General features: G+C 42.4%; 1 protein-coding gene across 1 annotated transcript in view; it reads left to right on the forward strand.

Annotated features, from left to right (window-relative positions):
* The window catches only part of pin1 (peptidylprolyl cis/trans isomerase, NIMA-interacting 1), a 24,778-nt gene extending 6,494 nt beyond the window's left edge, over positions 1-18,284 (forward strand). The window contains exons 2-4 of the mRNA XM_033012258.1: positions 5,919-6,119; positions 11,409-11,519; positions 17,199-18,284. Of these exons, the coding sequence (XP_032868149.1) occupies positions 5,919-6,119; positions 11,409-11,519; positions 17,199-17,308 (422 nt within the window). The 3' untranslated portion in view covers positions 17,309-18,284. The remainder of the gene's footprint in view (positions 1-5,918; positions 6,120-11,408; positions 11,520-17,198) is intronic.
* Positions 18,285-24,036: the final 5,752 nt, after the last annotated feature.

Raw genomic sequence — 24,036 nt, forward strand, 5'->3', positions numbered from 1 at the left:
TACACTCAAGTCCAAAATATTTTAAAAGATGACTAGCAATGTTTTTTAAAATTATTTTCTTCCTCTAATATTCTAAGATCAACAGGTCTCCGAGATCAGGACTCGCACTTGAAGACCATTTACATTTCCAACTCCAGGCACTGGGAGAAAGACATGGGTTCATTTTCTCTCATTGGATCCTGCAGAACAGTGTCATTAAAATGATGCTCAAGTATCATGTTGTATAATCCACTAAATGAATGAAAATAAGGCTGGCTTACTAAAAGCATTCCAGGGCACAGTGGCGCAGCAGTAGAGCTGCTGCCTTACAGCGCCAGAGTTATAAGTTCGTTCTTGATTACAGGTGCTGTATGTACAGATTTTGTATGTTCTCTCTGTGATTGCGTGGGTTTCCTCTGGGTGTTCCGGTTTCCTCCCACACTCCAAAGACATACAGGTTTATGAGTTAACTGGCTTCAATTTCAATAAACATCCTAAAGTGCAGCTGCTGCAAATCTAAAACTACAATGGAAAAATGATGAAACAACTTGGTAGGTCAGGCGGCATCTGTGAGAAGGGAAACAGAATTAAAGTGTAGAAAGGAACTACAGATGCTGGTATATACCGAAGGTAGACACAAAGTGCTGGAGTAACTCAGCGTGTCAGGCAACATCTCTAGAGACAAAGTATGGGTGACATTTTGGGTCGGGGCTGAGACTGAAGGGTCCCGACCTGAAATGTCACCCATCCTTTTCATCCAGAGATGTTGCCTAGCCCGCTGAGTTACTCCAGCACTTTGTGTGTATCTACAGAATTAATGTTTCAGGCCATGACTGTTCAAAGAGCTTTCAACCTGAAATGTTAATTCTAGTTCTCTTCCCCCAGGCATGCACTGACCTGACTATTTCCACCATTTTTGTTTATGCTTTGGATCATTTGTGTTTGCATCTGAAGAAATGCGCCTATTGAAAATTGCCTTGAATATTTAATTTAATAGTTGTGGCTATTCAGTTATTGAACCAGATATTTTAAAATTGGAAAGTTTATGTATTGGATACTTAGAGCTTCATATTTTCCTGCTCCTGGTTCCTGGGGTTTGTCAGCGAATAGCTTCATTTGGTGCACTGGTATATTTCATACTGGTTAGCTGTTTGGATATGTCTCCTGTCAATTACCAAAGCATAATTCCCCAGAGGAATAATGACTGCATCTTCTTTGCACAGCCCCATCATATAATTTGAATATTGCATTACATGAATAAAAAATAGAGCAGTGACTTTATGTTCAAAGAGTGTTTTGAATGGGTTTACGAATCTGCCAAATTTCATAGATAACAAGGCATAGTGTGGCGTTATCTGTAAGTCTACATTGTCTGTTAAAACATTCTATATATAACTCATTCCTTTAGACTTTAGAGATGCAGCATGGAAACAAGGCCTTTGGCCCATTGAGTCCACGCCGACCAGCAATCACCCAGTACACCAACACTATCCTACACCGTATGGTTACTTTTAATAATTTTACCGAAGCCAATTAACCAACATGTCTTCGGAATGTGAGAGGAAACCGGAGCACCCGGAGAAAACCCACCTGGTCACAGGGAGAACGTACAAACACCGTACAGACCGCTGCTATAGTCAGTATCGAAGCTGGGTCTCTGGCGCTGTAAGGCAGCAATTCTACTGCTGCGTTCCTGTGCTGCCATTTAATTTATTAAAATAATTTTTTGAAGACAAACGTGATGATTTATAAAACCAGTTCCATTGTGTAGCAAACCTTCTAATAATGAACCATAAATAGCAACTTGAAAGCTAGAATAAAAACCGAAAATGCAACATATACTCAGCAGGTCACGCCTCATCTGTGGAAATAGAAACAGAGTTAATGTTTTGTGTTGAAAGCCATTCATCAGAACTGGGAAGGAATGACAAGAAGCTTGATAAGCTATAACTGAGAGCAGCAGCTTTACGGTGTAATGTCAAACATCCGTTTTAAGTTTAGCTTTAGTTTATTGTTGTCACATGTACTGAGGTACAGTGAAAAGTTTTTGTTGCGTGCTAACCAGTCAAAGAAAAGAATATACATGATTACAATCAAGCCGTTTACAGATAAAGGGTATAACGTTCAGTGCAAGTTAAAGACCGATTAAATATACTTCAACGGTCTCCATTGAGGTAGATAGGAGGTCAGGCCAGCACTCTTGCTGGTGAGAGGATGGTTCAGTTGCCTGATAATAGCTGGGAAGAACCTGTCCCTGAATGGGCGAGGGGGCAGAATCTCTCATGCGTAAGGGGAGAAGAGTAAGACGTCTTTAATTATGCTGGTGGTCTTGCTGAGGCAGCGTGAAGTGAAGATGAAGTCAGTGGAAGGGAGGTTGATTTGTATGATGGTCTAGGGTACGTCCACAGCCCATATACATACCTCCCTCTTGGTGGGAAAAGTTGCCACTTGGGTTCCTCTTACATCTTTCACCTTGAACCTATGTCTTCTAGTTCTTTATTGCCTAGGAAAAGACTGTGCGCAATCACTTTATCTACACCCCTGTAATATCATCCTTCATTCTCCTAAGTACCAATAAATAATGTCCTAGCCTACACAACCCCTCCCTATAATTCAATACCTGTAGTCCTGGCAACTTGCTTGTAAATAATTTCCGTAGTTTTTTTCCCCAGATTAATGTCATCTTTTCTGCAGCTTGTTGATCAAAACTGAACACAAGCCTCCAACTGTGGAGTTGTACAACTGCAACATAAAAGGCTGACTTCTAGGCTCAGTCCCCTTACTGATTAAAACCAATGCACCAAAAGCCTTCATCACCCTTTCCACCTGTGGCATCAGAACTATGTCTTGCGTCCCTGTGTTCTACAGTAATCTCCACGCCCATACTGTTCACTTTGACAATCCTTCTGACCACCGAGATCTTCGGTTTCCTCCCACACTCCAAAGACAATCCAAGACACTCGAGCTTGATTTCCAAAAATGTAATACTCTGCACTAATCTGCAATTAATTTCATTTGCCATTACTCGGTTCACTCACCTAGATGATCAAGATTGGAATTCAGATCTTCGGTGCAAAGATGTTGAAATATCCAAGCGATGTGGGGTTTTTTTAAGGATCTGCCATATGAGGCTTAGTTGCTGCTTATAGGTGACTCTGCTCTTGAACATAGGTCTCGGTTCTATTAGCTTTCTCTATCTTGCACAGGTTAGTGTGGGAAGACTAATAAGTTGTCTGAGTTGTGGGGCAGATCCAGGCCAGTCTTAGCCATTTGACCAAGTTATATGTATGTGTGAATTCCATACCCTTCTGTTTTTTTTCCTTTCCTTATCTTAGCTCTCTTTTCCAGTCGTGACAATTGATGCTGATCCATCACAAACTTTATCTGATCCATTTACACAAGTGGAGACCTGATGTAAATATTAATAGAGATAGATGAATGATATCGAGCTAAAATCTGCCACAATCTTTGTTTCGAACTTAGAATCAATTTCTGTCTCTGGTAATAATAGGTATGTTGCAAAGCCTACCTGAAGCGTCGAGGAAAATCTGCCGCTGCGGGTGTGCGCGATTTTGGCGCCGTTTAGAGGGGGGCGGGTTTAAAACGCGATTTTCTCTAGGCTGTTCAAATCGAAGATGTTCAGCCTAGTTAATTATTAACGAAAAATCGCTGGAAGACCCCGTCGCAAAAGCTATTATTAGTTTTAAAGGCCTCGTATAATAGTTATAGTAGTTTAAAAATCAACCTCTAAACCCGCGAACACCAGCAACCGCAGGGTCTCATAAAGCAAATAGTAGAAGGTAGGTTGTATATTTTTACATTAAAAAGGGCTTCTAAAGATCCCTTTATACAAAGTTTAATATTGCGAGTAGCTCATTTTGGGCCCATTATATCCCGCAGTATTTTTCTCGGCATTTGAGGCACAAATCTACCGCAATGTGAACGTTCTAAACCAGCGCGTTCCACAGGGACCCACTAGAAAGCTGATTTAAAATGGACTTTAATTTACAGCAATTGAACACTAAATTCCTTCCATTTGGTCTATAAATTAATGTAAATGAGATTTAAAAATCATGTTTTATTGTGAATTATTTGTGAATATTATTTGGACACTTAGGCTATTTAAAAATGTTAATCATTTATTAAGAAATGGATAGATGTTTAGATCTAGTAATTGAAGTCTGAAATTAGCTACAATTAGGTAACTAACTAATTATATGCTTTAATTTCAGGTCATCCAAGTAAGATAATTTTATATTTGTTTCAGAATGCTTCAATCTATGATAACTGGAAATTTCATTCAGTTCTCTTAATGTTTAAGAAAGTTATGGGCTTTTGACTGTCCACGATCACAGCTTTTTTGTTATGTCCATAGAAAATCAATAGGGAACAAGATGCTCATTTCCCAGTATGAAAATGGCCATAACTTTTTAAATACTTGAGATATGAAAGTGAATTAGGTGTCAAATTAAACTTATTTTTATGCTTTATCTGATGGGATAAATTGCAGACTTGATTTTTAAAATCTCAAAATTTTGTAACATTGCTAGTAATAACCCTGTCCCACGGTACGAGTTCATTCTAAGAGCTCTCCCGAGTTTAAAAAAAATCAAACTCATGGTAAGCATGGAGAATGAACGTAGCGGGTACGTTGGAGCTTGGGGACGTCTCTTAGCGCTAACGGCAGGTACTCTGGAAGACTTGCTAATGGCAGGTAAGCACGGGAAGACTCGTGAAGAATTTTCAACATGTTGAAAAATGTCCACGAGAGCCCCGAGTACCGACAAGTGGCCATTACCGTAAATCTCCGAATTTGAATCAGGGCAAACTCGGGAGAGCTCTCGGAATGAACTCGTACTGTGGGACAGGGCTTTTATGCAGAGGGGGATTATAGAGGTGGAGAAGGTCAAGATCATGGAGGGATTTGATTAAAATATAAAACTTAAACCATTGATTAATGTGAAGCCAGTGCAGGCTAGGGTAGTCATTTTGAGTGGTTGGAGCACAGTTGTAGGCGGCCACGGATTCATATGGACCAGAATTAGGAGTACTGCAGGTAAGATAAGTCATGGTTTGTAAACCAGCATATGCAGTTCCTGGTTTCTATACTAAGAGGCATTGTGGATGGATTCAGCAACAAATGAGATGAGATGGGGCAGAGAACGGTGACGTTTTGGGAATAGAGATGAGTAATATAAGACTTACTTGGCATCATGTATTTCACAAAACTGCGAGCCGCCTAAATCAACTTCAGAGAGCTGCCAAAGAGCAGGATGGAACAGGTGGCTAGCGAGATAAATCTGATAGATGGTGGCTTCAGTTTCCAAATGAATTAGTTGAAGGAAACCTGCCAATTCAAAAGTTGGATGTCAATAATGCAATTTGGAGGTGGTGTTGCATGTAAACAACTGCCATATTTGCGGATGTCAAGATGTTTGGATTGTAGGGCAGCACGGTGGCTAGGCGGTAGAGTTGCTGCCTTACAGTGCTTGTAGTGGCAGAGAACCGGGTTTGATCCCGATTATGGGTGCTGTCTGTACAGAGTTTGTACATTCTCCCTGTGACCACCGAGATCTTTGTTTTCCTCTCACACTCCAAGGACCTAGATTAATTGGCTTGCTATAAGACCAAAGAAGAATTAAGAGATTGAACTGTTTTTTTCCTTCCATCACAGTGAGGAATGTGGAGGAGTCACTGTGGTGCATGTCTATGTTAAAATGTATTTTGTGTGTTCTGTTGCGTTTTATTGCTATGACTATGGCAAATGAAATTCCTCGTATGTTGCAAAACATACTTGACTAATAAAGTATTATTATATTGTATTGAGATGGGAAAGATTATTAAAGTTGATGGAGGAAAAGGGTACTTTGAAAAATGTGTCTTGCCTGTATTGAGTATTGATGCTTCTGACTTAAAAGTGAATATCTTTATTTTTGTAGGTCGCATTTACTTCTTCAATCATATAAGTAACAAGAGTCAATGGGAGCGACCCAAAGCGGGTGGAAATCACAATTCCGTCGAGCCTGACAAAGTCCGGTGCTCGCACCTCTTGGTGAAGCACAACCAGTCACGCCGTCCGTCATCATGGAGGCAGGAGGAAATCACACGCAGCAAAGAGGAAGCGCTGGAAACATTGAATGGTAAGTGGATGGCAAATCACACCTCGCTGAACCCACAAAACCTCCCACCTGCCATCAACTGCTGACATGCAACAACGGGACTAGAGGCCAGAGCCTCAGAGTTAAAGGACGTTCTTTTAGGAAGGAGACGAGGAGAAATTTATTTAATCAGAGGGTGGTGAATCTGTGGAATTCTAAGCCACAGAAAGCTGTGGAGGCCAAGTCAATGGATATTTTTTTAGGTAGGTAGATTCTTGATTAGTATGGGTGTCAGAGGTTATGGGGAGAAGGCAGGAGAATGGGGTTAGGTGGAAGAGATAGATCGGCCACGATTGAATGGGGGCGTAAACTTGATGGGCTGAATGGCCTAATTCTGCTCTTATTACTTGTGACTTTATGACTTTGTATGCCAAGGTTAAATAGTGGCCCCTACTCCTCTGTTGGGTCTAAAGAAGAGTCCTGGCCCAGAAGCGCCATCGGTATATTTCTCCCCATATACGCTGCCAGAGCCACTGAGCTCCTCCAGTTTGTTTTTTGTTCAAGGTTCCACAAAAGGCCGGCTCACAGCGGCGCTGTACTGCAGCTACTGCCTTAGAGCGCCCATAAACCGGGTGCGATCCTGACCTCGAGCGCTGTCTGTATGGAGTTTGCGCGTTCTTCCCGTGACTGCATGGGTTTCCTTCGGGTGCTCCTGTTTCCTCCCACATCCCAAAGATGTGTGGGTGTGAAGGTTAATTGGCTTTCATAAATTGCCTTTAGTGTGTAGGGAGTGAGATACCATAGAACTAATGTGAACGGGTGATAGATGGTCGGCATGAACTTGGTGGGCCGCAGGGCTTGTGTCCATGCTGTATCTCTAAACTAAACTGCAGACTCGTGTGTTTCTGGTAATGCTAAGTTTTTTTTCCGTTGAATGGACAAAAATCAAATCGGTGTCATTTAAATCAAGGAGGAAAAAGCGTAAATTGAAAATTATGCCTTAAATTTGCAAAGTGTATTGAAAATATGTCTTGATTTAAAATACGGAATGTAATTTGTGCTGTTTCTAAATATGTCATTCAATATGAAGAAAAATTCAGTGCTTTAAGTTTAAAGCAAATCTATTACATGAACACAAGATTTTGATTTTTGCAGTGAGTTTGTAGAATAAATTCTCTTAAATATTAGAGACTGTGCCAATGAGAAATTAAATGAGTTTTGAAATATAGCAGCTTTTAATTTAGCTTGTGAAAATAGTAGATGAAGAGTGAAGTGGCAGTGGCAACAAACCAACTTGCTGTTGTTTATTTGATTTTATGCAGTAAAACATCCCAAAGTGTTTTTGAACTGAGAACTGATGCTGAACTATGCAGGGCAATGGAGCTAATGTCTGTAAAGTTTGATAGATCTAGGTTTTGAGAAGAATCTGTATACCTTAATATCTTTTAATGTTTTAGCTGAGGAATGCCAGGATTTTTATGACCACAGCAATTGAAGACAGCCAGAACAAAACAGAGTGAAGAAGTTAGTGGGCCTTTGTGAAATCGGGATTTTACTTCGGAGTCACGGGCTTTCCATGGATTGAGGGAATTACAGTGGTAGGGAGGGTAGGTCCAAGGGTTGATTGAAAGCAAGGAGGAGAACGTGAAGATTGGTGATGCCTGATAATCTGTGAATTGCTTGGAATCAGAGGGTGAAATATACTTTAATCTCTGTGTCCATTAGAACATGATGTTAAACTCAACAGTTTCCTGTTTTTGTCTTGCTTCCTCTGACATAGGGGTGTTATGATCACTGTCTTCCAATCTGTAGGATCTATTGTGGAATGCACAGTTTTTTGGAAGTTAATCAATACATCCACTCTCCAAAGTCAACTCGTTCAGACTGGATGTAGGTGCACAGATACTTGGGATTAGGCTCATTAACTTCTCCAGTGGTATTTCTTTACTCAAGCTAATTTCTTTTAATTCCTCGTATTGGTTCTCCAATATTTCTGGAATCTACCCATCTGGTGGTGAATCTGTGGAATTCATTGCCACAGGTGGCTGAGGCCAAGTCCATGGATATTTTTTAATAATAATATAATAATAAATTTTATTTTTATAGCGCTTTTCTAAGACTCAAAGTCGCTTTACAATAGTAACAGACAATAGCAAACGGAGAAGCGGCGAACAAACAGCGCCAGCGTCCTCTCCGTGCAGCACATAAAGAAAGAATACAGACATAACAATAATAGACATTTAATCGGAATAACATATAATCGGAATATAACAAATAATAAAGACATCACAGAGACACAAATTAAAAACAGAATTCAATCCAAAAACAGAAAATCAAAAACACAGTGTGAAGAGAGAGCAGCGGCAACCAATTCGTGCCAGGTGGAGATTGACGGATTCTTGATTAGTACGGGTGTCGGGGGTTATGGGGAGAAGGCAGGAGAATGGGGTTGTGAGGGAGAGATAGATCAGTCGTGATTGAATGGCGGAGTAGATATAATGAGCCAAATTTCCTAATCCTACTCCTATATCATAAACTATCTCTCACCTCTTCATTTTAATTTGCTTAAATTGAACGTTAATTTTCAGTTAAACTACACTTTTGCACATAATATGAAATTATATCCCAATTATGATTGCTGTTTGTAGGCGATCCTTTATAACAAGATTATTGTGCATTGAGAAAACAAATTAATTAGATCCAAAATAGTTTGTTCCCTAGTTGGTTGCTTAACATGCTGATCTGGAAATCTACATCGTGTTCATTTCAGGAATTCATCCGCTAGGCTATTAATATTAATTTTGTTTTGTTCAGTCTTTATCTGGAGAAAAACCCATCCACGTGAACGCTGCATTATCCTTGTTACATGAACCTATAATTTCCATATTGCTATCGCACGGTATCTCGCTACTAGATTTTGGGAGGTCTGTGAACAACCCCAACCAATGTATTCCAGTGGCCACTACTGCAATGCTCCATCCAAAGAGATTCCAATTCTGTCCCACATTCTGCGAAGGCAAGTTTGATAACTGCTGATGTCAACCCTTACTAACACTGCTACCCCATTTCCTTTTTGCCTCTTGAATATCCGGGAATATTTTAGTCTCTAATTTTGATTGCTACATCCATATTTCTGTGCCATGGCGGACTGGCCAGGGTGTCAGCTTGCCCGGTGGCAAGTGGGCCCCCTATATCAAGTGGGCCCCTGATGAAGTGGGCCCCCTTTGTCTCCTGGCAACCAATATTTTTAGACCCAGTCCGCCACTGTTTCTGTACCTTGCATTCACCCACCTAATGAATGCCGAGTGCTTTAGATTAAGTGCATTTAAATTTGTAATTCTTCCTCCCCCCTCCAAATTTTTATTGCATTTGGTGCTTGCCTCTGTTTCCACAACCTGTTTATTTTGCTTACTTAGTATATTTCTATTTTCCAACTTTGATTCGCTCTCTCCTGGCTCTCTTAGGCTCCCATCACAGCCAGGTTTGGGAACAGCTCCATCCATGACCGCAAGAAATTGTGGAGAGTTGTTGTCATAGCCCAAACCATCTGCCCTTCCATCGACTCTATATCCATCTTCACACTGCGTCTGCAAGGCCGCCAGCATAATCAAGGACCGGTCTCATCCTGGTCACTCCCTCTTCTCCCCTCTCCCATCAGACAGGGGTCATTGTAACATTGAGTTTATTCTTGATATCGTGTTACAGGAGCAGAATTAGGCCGTTCGGCCCCATCAAACCTCTCTTTCTGTCTTTCACAACCCCAATATCCTGCCTTCTCCCCATAATCCATGACACCCGTACTAATCAAGACAGACACAAAAAGCTGGCTGAGTAACTCAACGGGACAGGCAGCATCTCTGGAGAGAAGGAATGGATGATGTTTGGAGTCGAGACCCTCTTCAGACTGGTTAGGGATAAGGGAAACGAGAGATATAGACGATGATGTGGAGAAATAAAGAACAAGAATAAAAGATATGCAAAAAAGTTACGATGATAAAGAAAACAGGCCATTGTTAGCTGTTTGTAGGGTGAAAATGAGAAGCTGGTGCGACTTGGGTAGGGGAGGGATAGAGAGAGGGAATGCTGGGGCTACCTGAAGTGAGTGAAATCAATATTCATACCACTGGGCTATAAGTGTACTAATCAAGAATCTGTCAATCTCTGCCTTAGAAATATCAATTAACAGCCTCCAGAACAGTCTGGGGCAATGAATTCCACAGATTCATCATCCTCTGACTAAAGAAATTCCTCCTCATCTCCTTTCTAAAGGTACGTCCTTTTATTCTGAGGGAATTGCGTCTAGTCCTAGACTCTTCCACTCTTGGGCCATTATTTTAGTTTAGTTTAGAGAACAGCGTCCCATGCACTAGCACTATCCTACGCACTAGGGACAATTTACAATTTTTTACCAAATGTAATCAACCTACAAACCTGTATGCCTTTGGAATGTTAGAGGAAATCGGAGCACCCAGAGAAAACTGGAATTCTCTGCCTCAGAGGGCGGTGGAGGCAGGTTCTCTGGATGCTTTCAAGAGAGAGCTAGATAGGGCTCTTAAAAATAGCGGAGTCAGGGGAGAAGGCAGGAACTACATCTGATTGGGGATGATCACATTGAATGGTGGTGCTGGCTCGAATGGCCTACTCCAGCACCTATTGTCTATAAAACCCACGCAGGTCAAGGGGAGAATGTAAAAACACGTACAGACAGCACCTGTAGTCAGCATCTAACACGGGTTCCTCTGGTGCTGTAAGGCAGCGACTGTACCACCACGCCAGGGTGCACTCACATGTTATAAATAAAATATGGCGACATTAAGCTTGGGAGCTAAATTGAAAATACAAAGTGAAACAGAAGTGTGGTTGTTCTGTCACCAAACTAATAACTTTTGACCTTTAAAATTCTCAAGTGTCCCCTGTTTTTTTTCCTGCCGCATATTTTCAAGCATAACCTCAGCATGAGACTATTGATTTTGCTGCAGTAGACAGCAGATTAAATGTAGAGCCTATTGTGGATTGGCACTTTACGTGCTGCACTCATGGTTCGGGCTAAGCGCTCTCCCTTCCATCAGCAAAATTGCTGTGGAAATTTATAGGGCCAGATTCTTGACACCTACAGTGGTGGAACGGGGTCTTTTTGTTCCAGAATTGATTGGATATTATATCTGGCTATCAGTCTCCTAAAGTGATCTTTTAGTGCTTCATTGTTGTGGGGAAATAATGGGATATAGGATTGCATTCTGCTTGGCTGTGGAGCATATTGTTATTAATGTGTTGATAGCACAATGTCGAACCATTGATCAGACTACTGTGAACTTTTGTGTCTTAATTCAGAGTATATCCAAACGATCAAATCTGGAGATTCCTCATTTGACAGCTTAGCATCCAAATACAGTGATTGCAGCTCTGCAAGAGAAGGGGGCGATCTGGGCTATTTTGGCAAAGGTAAGATGTGATATCTTTATCATGTAAGTGGCACCGATAGTTTGCTGCTTCCACCTACACTACGCCATCCAACGTGACACGAACGGGGCCGTTTCAGATTTGATTGCTATCAGCTTCCTATTGTGAACAGTCAGACCTTTTACTGATACCACATGATGCATAGGGATTACATTCAGTGTCGTAGGGTTTACACCAAACTATTTCGTACTCTTTCTTCCAAGGAAGTAATTCATGCAATTTTGATGTGGTTGCCTTCCCTGTTTGTGACCAAGGTGGCCCTGGTTTAGAATACATTTGGCTTAACTTAGCTTAGACATACAGTGTAGAAACAGGCCAGCAATCATCCGTCCACCAGTTCTATCTTACACACTAGGGACAAGTTACAGAAGCCAATTAACCTACAAACCTGCACATCTTTGAAATATGGGAGGAGACTGGAGCACCCGGAGAAAACCCACGCGGTCACAGGGAGAAGATACAAACTCCGTACAGACAGCACCCGTGGTCAGGATTGAATCCGGGCCTCTGGCGCTGTGAGGCAACAATTCTACTGCTGTGCCACTGTTGCTCTTAAATCTATTATGGTTGGGGGTTTTTTTGTCCATTTTCTTCCTTTGCCTTTTCAAAGTACTGACTTTTCCATTGACACCCTCTGTGCATCATATAAATAACAGATAAACTTGATTGTTCACCTGGATTTGCTTAGCTCCTTCATTCTATGCTTTCTCGTTCTTAACACTTCAATCTTATCCATCTATATCCTTTATGATTAAAACACCGACAGATTTCCATGCAACCTCTGGTGTTCCAAGAATAATCTCATTTTATCCAATCTACATAACTACGGTCCCTCATCCAGGCAGTCAGTGTGGCTTCCTCAACTGCATGTAAGAATACACTTTCAGTTGAACCATTGTTTTTTAAGATTTTATGAACCTTCCTCTCTACTCATTCTTGTCTGGTAAATTGTTATGCAATAGCTCCCCGCTGTTTCACTTCATTGTGTAAAATGCTAATGTCAGGCACAATTTAAAATAGAGAAGGAATTTTGGCTGACACGAAAAAAAGCATCAGTCCTGCAATATGTCTTTGATCTGGCCGCTGGGCATCGAGCCATTTCAAAGTGGCCACTTTTAAAAAGCTAAATATTCATTCTCTTTTGTTTTAACTTTATCACTATAATGTTTACAATATTATAGTCATAGAGAGTCTGAAGGGCCTGTCCCACTTGGCCGTCATTTACTCGACCTCCAAAAATGTGGTCGCCGAGTTGTGACGCACGGGTAGCGTCTGGGTAGCGCGGGATGGGTGCATGGAGAGGCGTGGAGGAGTGCTGCACGAAATCCTCACGCGCCACCTGCGTGATGTATCGCGTACGCATGCTAACGCATTGAGTACACACGCCGACGCATTGGCGTCCAGATGTCTCACGTGTATCGCGTGGTGACGCATGGTTACGTCACCGTGCGTAACCATGCGTCGCCGCAGGGTGATCTAATGACGTCCAGCGCACCAGATGTCACGATGACGCATGATTTGCGCGTAATGACGCATCGACCTTTTTACATATGAGGCGCAAATGACGGCCAAGTGGGACAGGCCCTTTACAGAGTAGAAACAGGCCCTTCGGCCCAACTTGCCCACACCAGCCAACATGTCCCATCTGCACTAATTCTACCTGCTTGTATTTGGCCCATATCCCTCCAAACCTGTCCTATCCTTGTACCTGTCTAAATGTTTTTTCACCATTGTGATAGTATCTGCCTCAGCTACCACCTCGGGCAGCTCGTTCCATACACCTACTGCCCTTTGCATGAAGAAATTACTCCTCAGGTTCCTATTAAATCTTTTCCCCACTTGATTTTTATTTTTGTTTTATATTTCAGTTCAGTCTTGTATATGTTTTGGGTTTTTAATTAGAGTTCATTCAAATTGTGTAAGTTTGCTCAGTAAAATATCATGAAGCATCAGGTTTTGATATCTGAAATACAATTATATGTTTTGGTAAATTGCCCATAGTGTGCAGCATGTGAAAGTGGGATAGCATAGAAAGAGTGTCTTGGTGATCGATGGTTGGCATGGACCTGGTGGGTTATATCATTAAACTAAACTACTACTGCCAAGTAGTTTCATCGGTTTAAAAGGAATTCCTCTGCAATGCATTGTGTTCTTGTCTAAAGCAGATGAACCAGCAGATGGCACCTAAGTTTCTTGAAGCACTGTCTTGCAGTAAAGCAGACTTGGCATGGAGCATGTGTGCTCCGCTTGGCTTTAAGCCAAATGCTTCCTATCATGGTAAATAAATTTGGCAAACCAGTCTGAAGAAGGGTCTCGACCCCATTCCTTCTCTCCAGAGATGCTGCCTTCTCTCCAGAGTTACTCCAGCTTTTTGTGTCTATACCAATGGTACGATTATCGATTTCTCTAACTTCAAGTAACCCCGACATTCCCTCTCTCTCTACCCCTCCCCCACCCGTCGCACCAGCGTCTCGTTTTCACCCAACAAACAACTAACAATGGCCTGTTTCCTTTTATTCCAAAGACGTGCAGCTTTGTAGGCTAATTGGTTTCTGTAAATTGTTCCCAATATGCAGGATAGAACTAACATATGGCAGATTGTGCTCAGTGCGGACGTAGTGGGCCGAAGGGCCTATTTCTATCTCTAAAATAAACTAAAAACTAACATTTTGTTTACTCGGCCACACTTGCGGAGCAAGCCTTGCACTGCATTTATATCATATGTTTGTGTCACAAAGCACAGTTTGTGCGGTGGCAAAGTCATGAAGAATTTAACTTGTGAAGGTGCTTTAAATTTTAAATAGTTGAAAGCCATTCTTAAATTAAAATTAAATATTTATATTGAAATCAATAGTTGTGGCTCTGGCAGTCACTCTCTCTCCATGTTGCAATTGACTGATGTTATTATCTGTAATGGATGCTGAGTGAAATTCAGTTAGCACTGGAAGTCTGAAATAAATCTGGAGAAGAAATACGGGAATATTTTGGCCATGCAGCACTCGTGCTGTGAAAAACAAAACTGGCATTTTCAGTTGATGAATTGTTCTATACTGCTGTAAAAAGCTGTAACCTGACATGTTAATTTACACTCTCCACGTCCACTTATAACTCGTACTTGTAATTAAAGGTCATCTGATATCCTTTACTCAGCAACTTGGCAGTTGTGGGTTCTCAGCAGCCCATCTTTTTAAGATGTTCAAAAATCAATTTGGCCATCTCTGCTGCAGTACATCAGAAATAGGAATGTCAATATTACCTGCATTCAAACCCCAAAGCCTAGTTGCTTGTTTGGTGATGAGAAAAGCCCTCCCTTTCAAATCTTTCACGTACCATCGGAAAATTGGTCACATTACACCTTGTCATTATGAACAAAAGACTGGAGGAACTTGACAGGTCAAGCAGCATCTGTGGAGGGTATGGGCAGGCAGCTTTCGGGTCAGGACCCTTCTTCAGACTAATCCGTTTGACCCGAAACATTCTATGTGAAGCAGCAACGGCAGTTCCTTCCTGCACATTTTGTCTACAGATGCTGCCTGGCCAGTCGAGTTCCTACTGCCTTTTTTTTTTTGCTCAAGATTCCAGCATCTGCAGCTTCTTGCATCTCCTTAAAACTGTTGCTCTGGTAATTAGATCTCTCCTCCCAGAATGCTTTTTGCCAGGAGTACGGGAGATAGATACAGAGACATAATGCAGCACTTATTTTGCTGGGCTTTTCTAAAAACTGCTTGTAAAAATATATATGTCTAAGAAAGAACTGCAGATGCTGGAAAAATCGAAAGTTGACAAAAAATGCTGGAGAAACTCAGCGGGTGAGGCAGCATCTGTGGAGAGAAGGAAGAGGCTACTTTTCGAGTCGAGACCCTTCTTCAGACTGATGTTGGGGGCGGGAAAAAGAAGGGAAGTATGCGGAGACAGTGGGAGAACTGGGAAGAGGGAGGGGAAGGAAGGAGAATGCAAGGGCTATCTAAAATAGAGAAGTCAACGTTCATACCGCTGGGGTGTAAACTACCTAAACGAAATATGAGGTGCTGCTCCTCCAATTTGCGCTGGGCCTCACTCTAGCAATGGAGGAGGCCCAGGACAGAAAGTTCGGATTGGGAATGGGTGGGGGAGTTGCAGTGCTGAGCAACCGGGCGATCAGGTTGGTTAATACGGACTGAGCGGAGGTGATCAGCGAAGCGATCGCCGAGCCTGAGCTTGGTCTCGCCGATGTAGAGAAGTTGACACCTGGAGCAGCGGGTGCAGTAGATGAGGTTGGAGGAGGTGCAGGTGAACCATTGCCTCACCTGAAAAGACTGATTGGGTTCTTGGATGGAGTCGAGGGGGGAGGTAAAGCGACAAGTGTTGCATTTCCTGCGGTTGCAGGGGAAAGTACCCGGGGTGGGGGTGGTTTGGGTGGGAAGGGACGAATGGACCAGGGAAAAGCTGGTCAATATTATTTTGTCTACCTATAAAAATATATATACTGCTTGGAAATTGTGATGTGCCTGGAGCGCATTGATATTCTAGACTGTTTCTGTACCATTGAGTACTAGAAACCTGCATGCCCGGACGTTTATGATGTGCTGAAACTGGGAGAAGCCACTACAAAAGCTCTATGGGAACGCACCTTCCTACCATGTTCAAGGGCTGCACATGAATGATAACTAATGTGAAGTAATTAGAATAACATAATTTGTGATGAAAATGTTGACGAATGCAACTTAAAAAAAAATAATGTATATTTAAAAAATGATTTAAAAAGCTAAATACGGACAGCCCCTGCATGAATGCTATTTGCATTGTGAAAATTCGCCCTTGGAGTTCACTAATCACTACCCAGAAATATTATTAAGAAGGAACTGCAGATGCTGGAAAATCGAAGGTAGACAAAAGTGCTTGAGAAACTTTTGGGCCGAAACGTTGCCTATTTCCTTCGCTCCATAGATGCTGCCTCACCCGCTGAGTTTCTCCAGCACTTTTGTCTACCCAGAAATATGATAAGATCTGTGTATAAGATCCGGTCTCACTTAATTTATGTGGAAAAGGTTAATAAACACTTATTTCAGCTTGTGGATCTTGATTCATGTGCACATGATATGGCACTGCATTACGGAAATCCCTACGAGGCTGTGTTCACCAAAAGCATCTCCGCCATAATACAGAAGATCGGCACAAAGCGCTGGAGTAACTCAGCGGGTCAGGCAGCATCTCTGGAGAGAAAGGATGGGTGACGTCTTAGGTCGCGATCCTTCACCCAAGAGTCCAAACCCGAATGGTCCTGAACTGAAAAATCACCCAGCCTTTTTTTCCCAGAGATGCTGCCTAAACCGCTGAGTTACTCCAGCACTTTGTGTCTATCTTCGGTATAAACCAGCATTTAGCAGTTCCTTTCTACACATTTTGTCCGCCTGCATATTGATCTGCCTGAGGAAAGACCATTCATGAATGATTGTGAATACCGACTGCTTCTACCAACGAAGATAGCATATTCACAATTAGTGAATTATTCTCTCTTGTCCTGTGAGAAGAACATTGATTCTTCCAATATTGTCCTCGACTTAGCTGTAGCTTGTGTGGTTTTCTGATTTTATGGAATAAAAAAAAAAAAAAAAGGCATTTTCCACCATCTTGGTAGCGATCAATAAACATTGATCTTTACATTTTGCTTTGTGTTTTTAGGTCAAATGCAGAGGCCGTTTGAGGAAGCCACATATTCGCTGAAGATTGGAGAAATGAGCAATCCAGTGTTTACGGATTCTGGTATTCATATCATCCTCCGTACTGCTTAAGGTGCCTCCCTTTGGTTTGTCTTTACAGAGTGAATCGCCCAGCCACTGCTGAAGACAGTTTATGGAAACGTTCACCCACATTGCTTCCGGCATCCCTAGTATTTTAAAAATTTTGACATTTTGTCCAGTGCGCTTGCAGGCACTTGTGGCGACGGCGGCAGTCAGAGGAAGGAACTGACCTTAATTATATAAACGGAGTCTTTAAAATAACGCTGTCTCTATGCAGCAGTCCACATGTTGATCCAATGTCTGGGGGTGAGTGCAGGTTTGTGCCAGTCTGCGCCGTATTGCCGTTACTCTGTTGTACACGCTTCTGCTATATGATGTGTTGAAGACCGTTTGAATTTTATTGGAGTAACGCAGGCTTAATTTAGACAAAATTAATGTTTATTTTCCCGGCACTGAGAAATTGTGGGTGAATTTAGCATCCCTTTGTTTATTGCTTTAGTCATTGCGAGTTACACTAATGCACAAGTTCATATGGTGTATGTGTTTATTCTCTTATATTGGAGGTAGCGCCTGTTAAGGCTTTTGTTTGTAGTTAAAGCAGGGCCCTTTACCACTTCCACGGAAATGCATAAGCATTGATATGCGGGGAGTACTTTTAACTCATCATCCTTTAGCTTCTGTGCTCTTGGTATGCAGTATTGCTGCTGATCTTTGACCATTGCATGGTCAGTGGTTGTATAGGTAAACTTTTTTCTCTCTCTCCCCCGCCCCCGCCCCCCCCTCAGACCATTCCACAAGGTACTGATAGAGATGCAGTTCTGAAAAGTTAATTGTCGGTATCTGAACTACGGGTAAAGAGAATCATTTTTCTCTTTTCTGTTGCAAAGATCCTTTTAGGCTGGTTAGCGTTGGTGTGCATGCATGTCTTCTTAAAGTGCACTGAAGCTACAACATGAAATTGAGGTTGATGGGAAATGTAAGGTTACATTTGTCTGACTAAGTCAAAATAAAGAAATTCCTCAAAATATCAGAGCCTCTTGTCTTATTCTGTGCAGTTGGTTGTCCTTAATCTGCGTTGAATCATGTTTTATCTGGGCAACTGGAATAGCTAAAGATTCCCTCTAATATTCCAGGGTAGACAAAAATGCTGGAGAAACTCAGCGGATGCGGCAGCCGTGAAGGGAGAGTGGACGCTGGCGCGCTTTGGCTGCCGCTGCTCTCTCTTCACACTGTGTTTTTGATTTTCTGTTTTTGGATTGAATTCTGTTTTTAATTTGTGTCTCTGTGATGTCTTTATTACTTGTTATATTCCGATTATATGTTTTTATTCCGATTACTATGTAAGGTGTCCTTGAGATGTCTGAAAGGTGCCCATTAAATAAAATTTATTATTATTATTATTATGGAGCGAAGGAAATAGGCAACGTTTCGGAACGAAACGTTGCCTATTTCCTTCGCTCCATAGATGCTGCTGCACCCGCTTTATCCAGCACTCTTGTCTAATCAGAAATCTATCTATCTCTGCCTTAAAAACATCCACTGACTTGACTTCCACAGCCTTCTGTGGCAAAGAATTCCACAGATTCATCACCCTCTGACTAAAGAAATTTCTCCTCATCTCCTTTCTAAAAGAATGTCCTTTAATTCTAAAGGAGGGTCCCAACCCGAAACGTCACCTATACATGTTCTCCAGAGGTGCTGCCTTACCTGCTGAGTAGCTCAAGCACTTTGTGCCTTTTTTTGTAAGCCTAGTATGGTAATATATCAATTATAGTTCTCTGAAATATTCCAATATCTTTATTTTAACGAATGATTTAAAAACAAATATCTAGTTCAGTGTCCTCCAGAGAGGAAGTCTTGTCACCCTTGTCCAGTTTGTCCTCTGTGTCTCTATGGTGATCTCTCGTATTGATTTTCTTCCATTGTTAGTGTAAATTATCATTGACACTATGCAACAACATTCACAAACTCTTAACTTTCATGTTCAGTTGCCTTCCCTCCAATAAATGTTCTGAATCTTTTAACAACAAAGCCTATAAATCCTCTTAACGACGGGCAAGGCTGCCTAATGGCAGTTTTGTAGAACTTAATGTGCAATACAGAATTACATCAGGGCGGTGAATCTGTGGAATTCATTGCCCACAGACTGCTGTGGTGGCCAAGCCATTGGATATTTTAAAGCGGATATTGATAGGTTCTGGATTAGTAAGGGCGTCAGTGGTTATGGAGAGAATGGGGTTGAGAGCAAAAGATAGATCAGCTACAATTAATTGGTGGAGAATACGCAATGGGCTGAATGGTCTAAATCTGCTTCTATATGTTAAGGTCTTATGATCCATAAGTGACTGAGCATATACTCAGTCGTTTAGTTTATTGTCACGTGTACTGAGGTATACATTCTTGCCCAGAGTAGGTGAATCGAGAACCTGAGGACATAGGTTTAAGGTGAAGGGAAAAATATTTAATAGGAAGCTGAGGGGTAACTTTTTCACACAAAGGGTGGTGCGTGTATGGGACAAGCTGCCAGAGGAGGTAGTTGAAGCAGGGACCATCCCAATATTTAAGAAACAGTTAGAGAGGTACATGGATAGGACAGGTTTGGAGGGATATGGACCAAGCACGGCCAGGTGGGACTAGTGTAGCTGGGACATGTTGGCCGGTGTGGGCAAGTTGGGCCGAAGTGATTCCACACTGTATCACTCTACGACTCTAGTGAAAAGCTTTTGTTGCGTGCTAACCAGTCAGCAGAAAGACAAAACATGATTACAATTGATTAAGGAACTGCAGATGTTGGAAAATCGAAGATAGACAAAAATGCTGGAGAAACTCAGCGGGCGAGGCAGCATCTATGGAACGAAGGAAATAGGCAACGTTTCAGGTCAAGACTCTTCTTCAGACTGAGCCATTTACAGTGTATTGATACAAGATAAGAGAATAAAGTTTAAAATATTAAAAAGTATAAAAAAATGTCATCAGAGATTGCACCGTGATATAAATGATTATATGTCATTGGCTTTGAGGCATACAGTGGGAGTTGCCATCTATAGATGGTCAATTGTGTCTTAGACTTGTGTGTCGAGGCGTGACAGTCCGAGATGAGGTGAGTGTGTGAGAGTTGCGTGGGTTGATAGGCCTGTTTCTTTATGACATGATTAAATACACTTCCAACAGTATTAAATTCTTTTCAAAGTTTTCTTTTCACCCATGATCGAGTGGCGGGGCAGACTTGGGTCGAATGGCCTGATTATTCTTCTATGTCATGATCATAACAGGTTTGTAAACACAATGCTAAATAGATAACACAATAGACAAATAAATAATCCAATATCGCTCAATATTGTATTTCTCCAGATCCCACCACCAGAGTTCCCTTTCCCTGTCAACATTTCAAAATGAAGGCTCCCTCTGTGACTCCCAACTCCCAATCCCACCGACCATCTCTCACAAGGCAAATTTCCATGAAATACAGCTGTTGGGTCACTTATCCTTTCACCTCTTCTGTTCCCGCAGTCTCTGAATTGTGAGGGATTTTCCAGGTAAGGCAGTGATTCACTTAAAAGACATTTGGACAGGTTCATGGATGGGACAGGTTTGGAAGGATATGAGCCAAATGCAGGCAGGTAGGGCCAGTGTAGATGGGGCATGTTGGTCAGCATGGGCAAGTTGGGCCAAAGGGCCTGTTTCCACACTGTATGACTATCACCTTCACTGCCACCGCGACTAATTCGTTTTTTTTCTCTCATTTCCAGCGAGATATCCCCAACCTGAAATGTTTGCTGTTTCTCCTTCCATGGTCATTGCATGACCAGCCTGTTTATTTTACAGCATATTCTCTCTCGTGTTTCGCATTGCCTTCATTTCACGTACCACCAGAGGGCAGCATCAGTAAACTAACCTCCGCAGTTGCTGAAGACACACAAAGTGCTGGAGTAACTCAGCATATTAGGCAGCATCTCTGGAGAAAAATAATAGGTGACGTTTCGGGTCGGGACCCTTTTTTTTGATATAAACCAGCATCTACACATTTCTTCTGCTGTTGCTGATGAGGCCGGCACGGTGGCGCAGCGGTAGAGTAGTTGCCTTGTTGCGCTAGAGACCCGGGTACGATCCTGACTACGGGTGCTGTCTGTACGGAGTTTGTACGTTCTCCCTGTGACTGTGTTGGTTTTCTCCAGGTGATCTAATTTGCTCCCACACTCCAAAGACGTACAGGCTTGTTGGTAAATTGACAATAGACAATAGGTGCAGGAGTAGGCCATTCGGCCCTTCGAGCCAGCACCGCCATTCAAAGTGATCATGGCTGATCATCCCCAATCAGTACCCCGTTCCTGCCTTCTCCCCATATCCCCTGACTCCGCTATCTTTAAGAGCCCTATCTAGCTCTCTCTTGAAAGCATCCAGAGAACCGGCCTCTGAGGCAGAGAATTCCACAGACTCTAGTGTGTGTGTGTGGGGTAGTGTTAATGTGCAGGGATCACTGGTCGGTGTGGACTCGGTGGGCCAAAGGGCCTGTTTCCGCGCTGGATCTCTAAACTAAAACTAAGCTGAAAATGACTCCAAGTTGAGAGGAGAAGCCTTTCAAATATCGTAAGACAGAATCTAAATCATGCCGGTGGATGATACAAATCATGAATTGTGTGCTGTATTACTTGAAGCTACTACACGTCAGATTTATTCAGCCAAACTTCTTTTAAACAAGGATATCAGTAGGAATTTCATTCTGTTTCTGTACACACGACAAACACTTTAGATAGACTGGCAGCAGTCAATAAAAATAATAAAAGGTAGAAAGAAAAGGATTTAAATAAAGTGCTGTTGATTTTACTGTGCCGAAGCTGATTCATCAAAGGACATGAATGTTCGGCAAATTTAAGAATTGAATATAATATAGAGCATAGAACAGTAGAGAAGATGGGCGCAAAATGCTGGAGTAACTCAGCGGGTCAGGCAGATCTCAGGAGAAAAAAGATGTGGCGTTTCAGTTCGGGACCCTTCTTCAGACTGAACCGAAATGTCACCCATCCTTTTACTCCAGAGATGCTGCCTGACCTGCTGAGTTACTCCAGCATTTTGTGTATTTTCGCTGTACACCGGCATCTGCAGTTGCTTTCTGCGCGTAGAACAGCACAGCATAGCACCTTTCATGCTAAGTTAAACTAATCTCATGATCCATATCAATCCATTCCTTGCATATTACCCTGCATGTTCCCGACAGAGAAGTGTGAGGTGTTGCATTTTGAGAAGTCCAACAAGGGCATAACCTACACAGTGGATGGGGGCCTCTGGGGAGTGTTGTAGAGCAGAGGGATCTAGGAGTACAGGTGCATGGTTCCATGAAGGTCGAGTCGCAGGTAGATAAGGTGGTCAAAAAGGCTTTTGGCACATTGGCCTTTAATCAGTCAGTATTGAGTGATTAATGGTGCAGTTGGGAGGTCATGTTGCAGTTGTATAAGACATAGAAAACATAGAAAATCGGTGCAGGAGGAGGCCATTCGGCCCTTCGAGCAAGCACCTCATTTATTGTGATCATGGCTGATCGTCCCCAATCAATAACCCGTGCCTGCCTTCTCCCCATATCCCTTGATTCCACTAGCCCCTAGAGCTCTATCTAACTCTGGACACCATGTTATAGGAAAGATGTTGTCAGGCTTGAAAGGGTTCAGAGAAGATTTACGATGATGTTGCCAGGACTAGAGGGTGTGAGCTGGAGGGAGAGGTTGCATAGGCTGGGTCTCTATTCATTGGAGCGTAGGAGGATGAGGGGTGATCTTATAGAGGTGTATAAAATCATGAGAGGAATAGATCGGGTAGATGCACAGAGTCTCTTGCCCAGAGTAGGGGAATCGAGGACCAGAGGACATAGGTTCGTGAAGGGGAAAATATTTAATAGGAATCTGAGGGGTAACTTTTTCCCACAAAGGGGTGTTGGGTGTATGGAACGAGCTGCCAGAGGAAGTAGCTGAGGCTGGGACTATCCTGTTTAAGAAAGTTTTCAACAGGTCTGGAGAGATATGGACCAAACGCAGGCAGGTGGGACTAGTGCAGCTGGGACATGTTGGGCCGAAGGGCCTGTTTCCACACTGTCTATGACTATATAACAATCTGTTACATGCCTCTATTTTATCTACTGCCACCACCATGAGTGTGTTCCAGGCACCCAACATTCTGTGTAAAAATAAAACTACTTTAAACTTTTCCCCTCTCACCTTAAAGCTATGCCCTCTTGTCTTGGACTTCCCACCCTGGGGAGAAAGGCTCAGGCTGTCTACCCTATCTATGCCTCTTCCAATTGTATATTCTTCCATATCTCTCGTTTCCCTTTCCACTGACTCAGTCTGAAGAAGTGTCTCGACCTGAAACATCGCCTATTCCTTCTCTCCAGCGATGCTGCCTGACCCGCTGAGTTACCCCAGCTTTTTGTGTCTTCCTTCGGTGTAAGCCAGCATCCGCAGTTCCTTCCTACACACTGTGCTGCCGCAGGTAAGAGTTTCATTGTTCGGCTTGGGGGACATACAGTAAAAAACGCTCTCGATTCTCTTGAAATTCCCACATCTGCAGTCTCTTGTTCCCTTTGTTATTGCACAATGACCAATATAAAAACAGTGAATCACCCACGACATGGGCGCTCAAAAGGGCAGGTTGAGATTGGCACAGGGTTATGAAAGAGGCTCGGATCGGATGTTTCGTATTATCTGATCCTTTCAAAATGTCCGTCAAGGCAGCGAGAGATTATTTTTGCTTTATTAATCAAGTGGATGTGTGCGTCTGTTTGTCGAGAG

The sequence above is a fragment of the Amblyraja radiata genome, chromosome 35, assembly GCF_010909765.2.
Source record: "Amblyraja radiata isolate CabotCenter1 chromosome 35, sAmbRad1.1.pri, whole genome shotgun sequence".
Lineage (NCBI taxonomy): Eukaryota > Metazoa > Chordata > Chondrichthyes > Rajiformes > Rajidae > Amblyraja > Amblyraja radiata.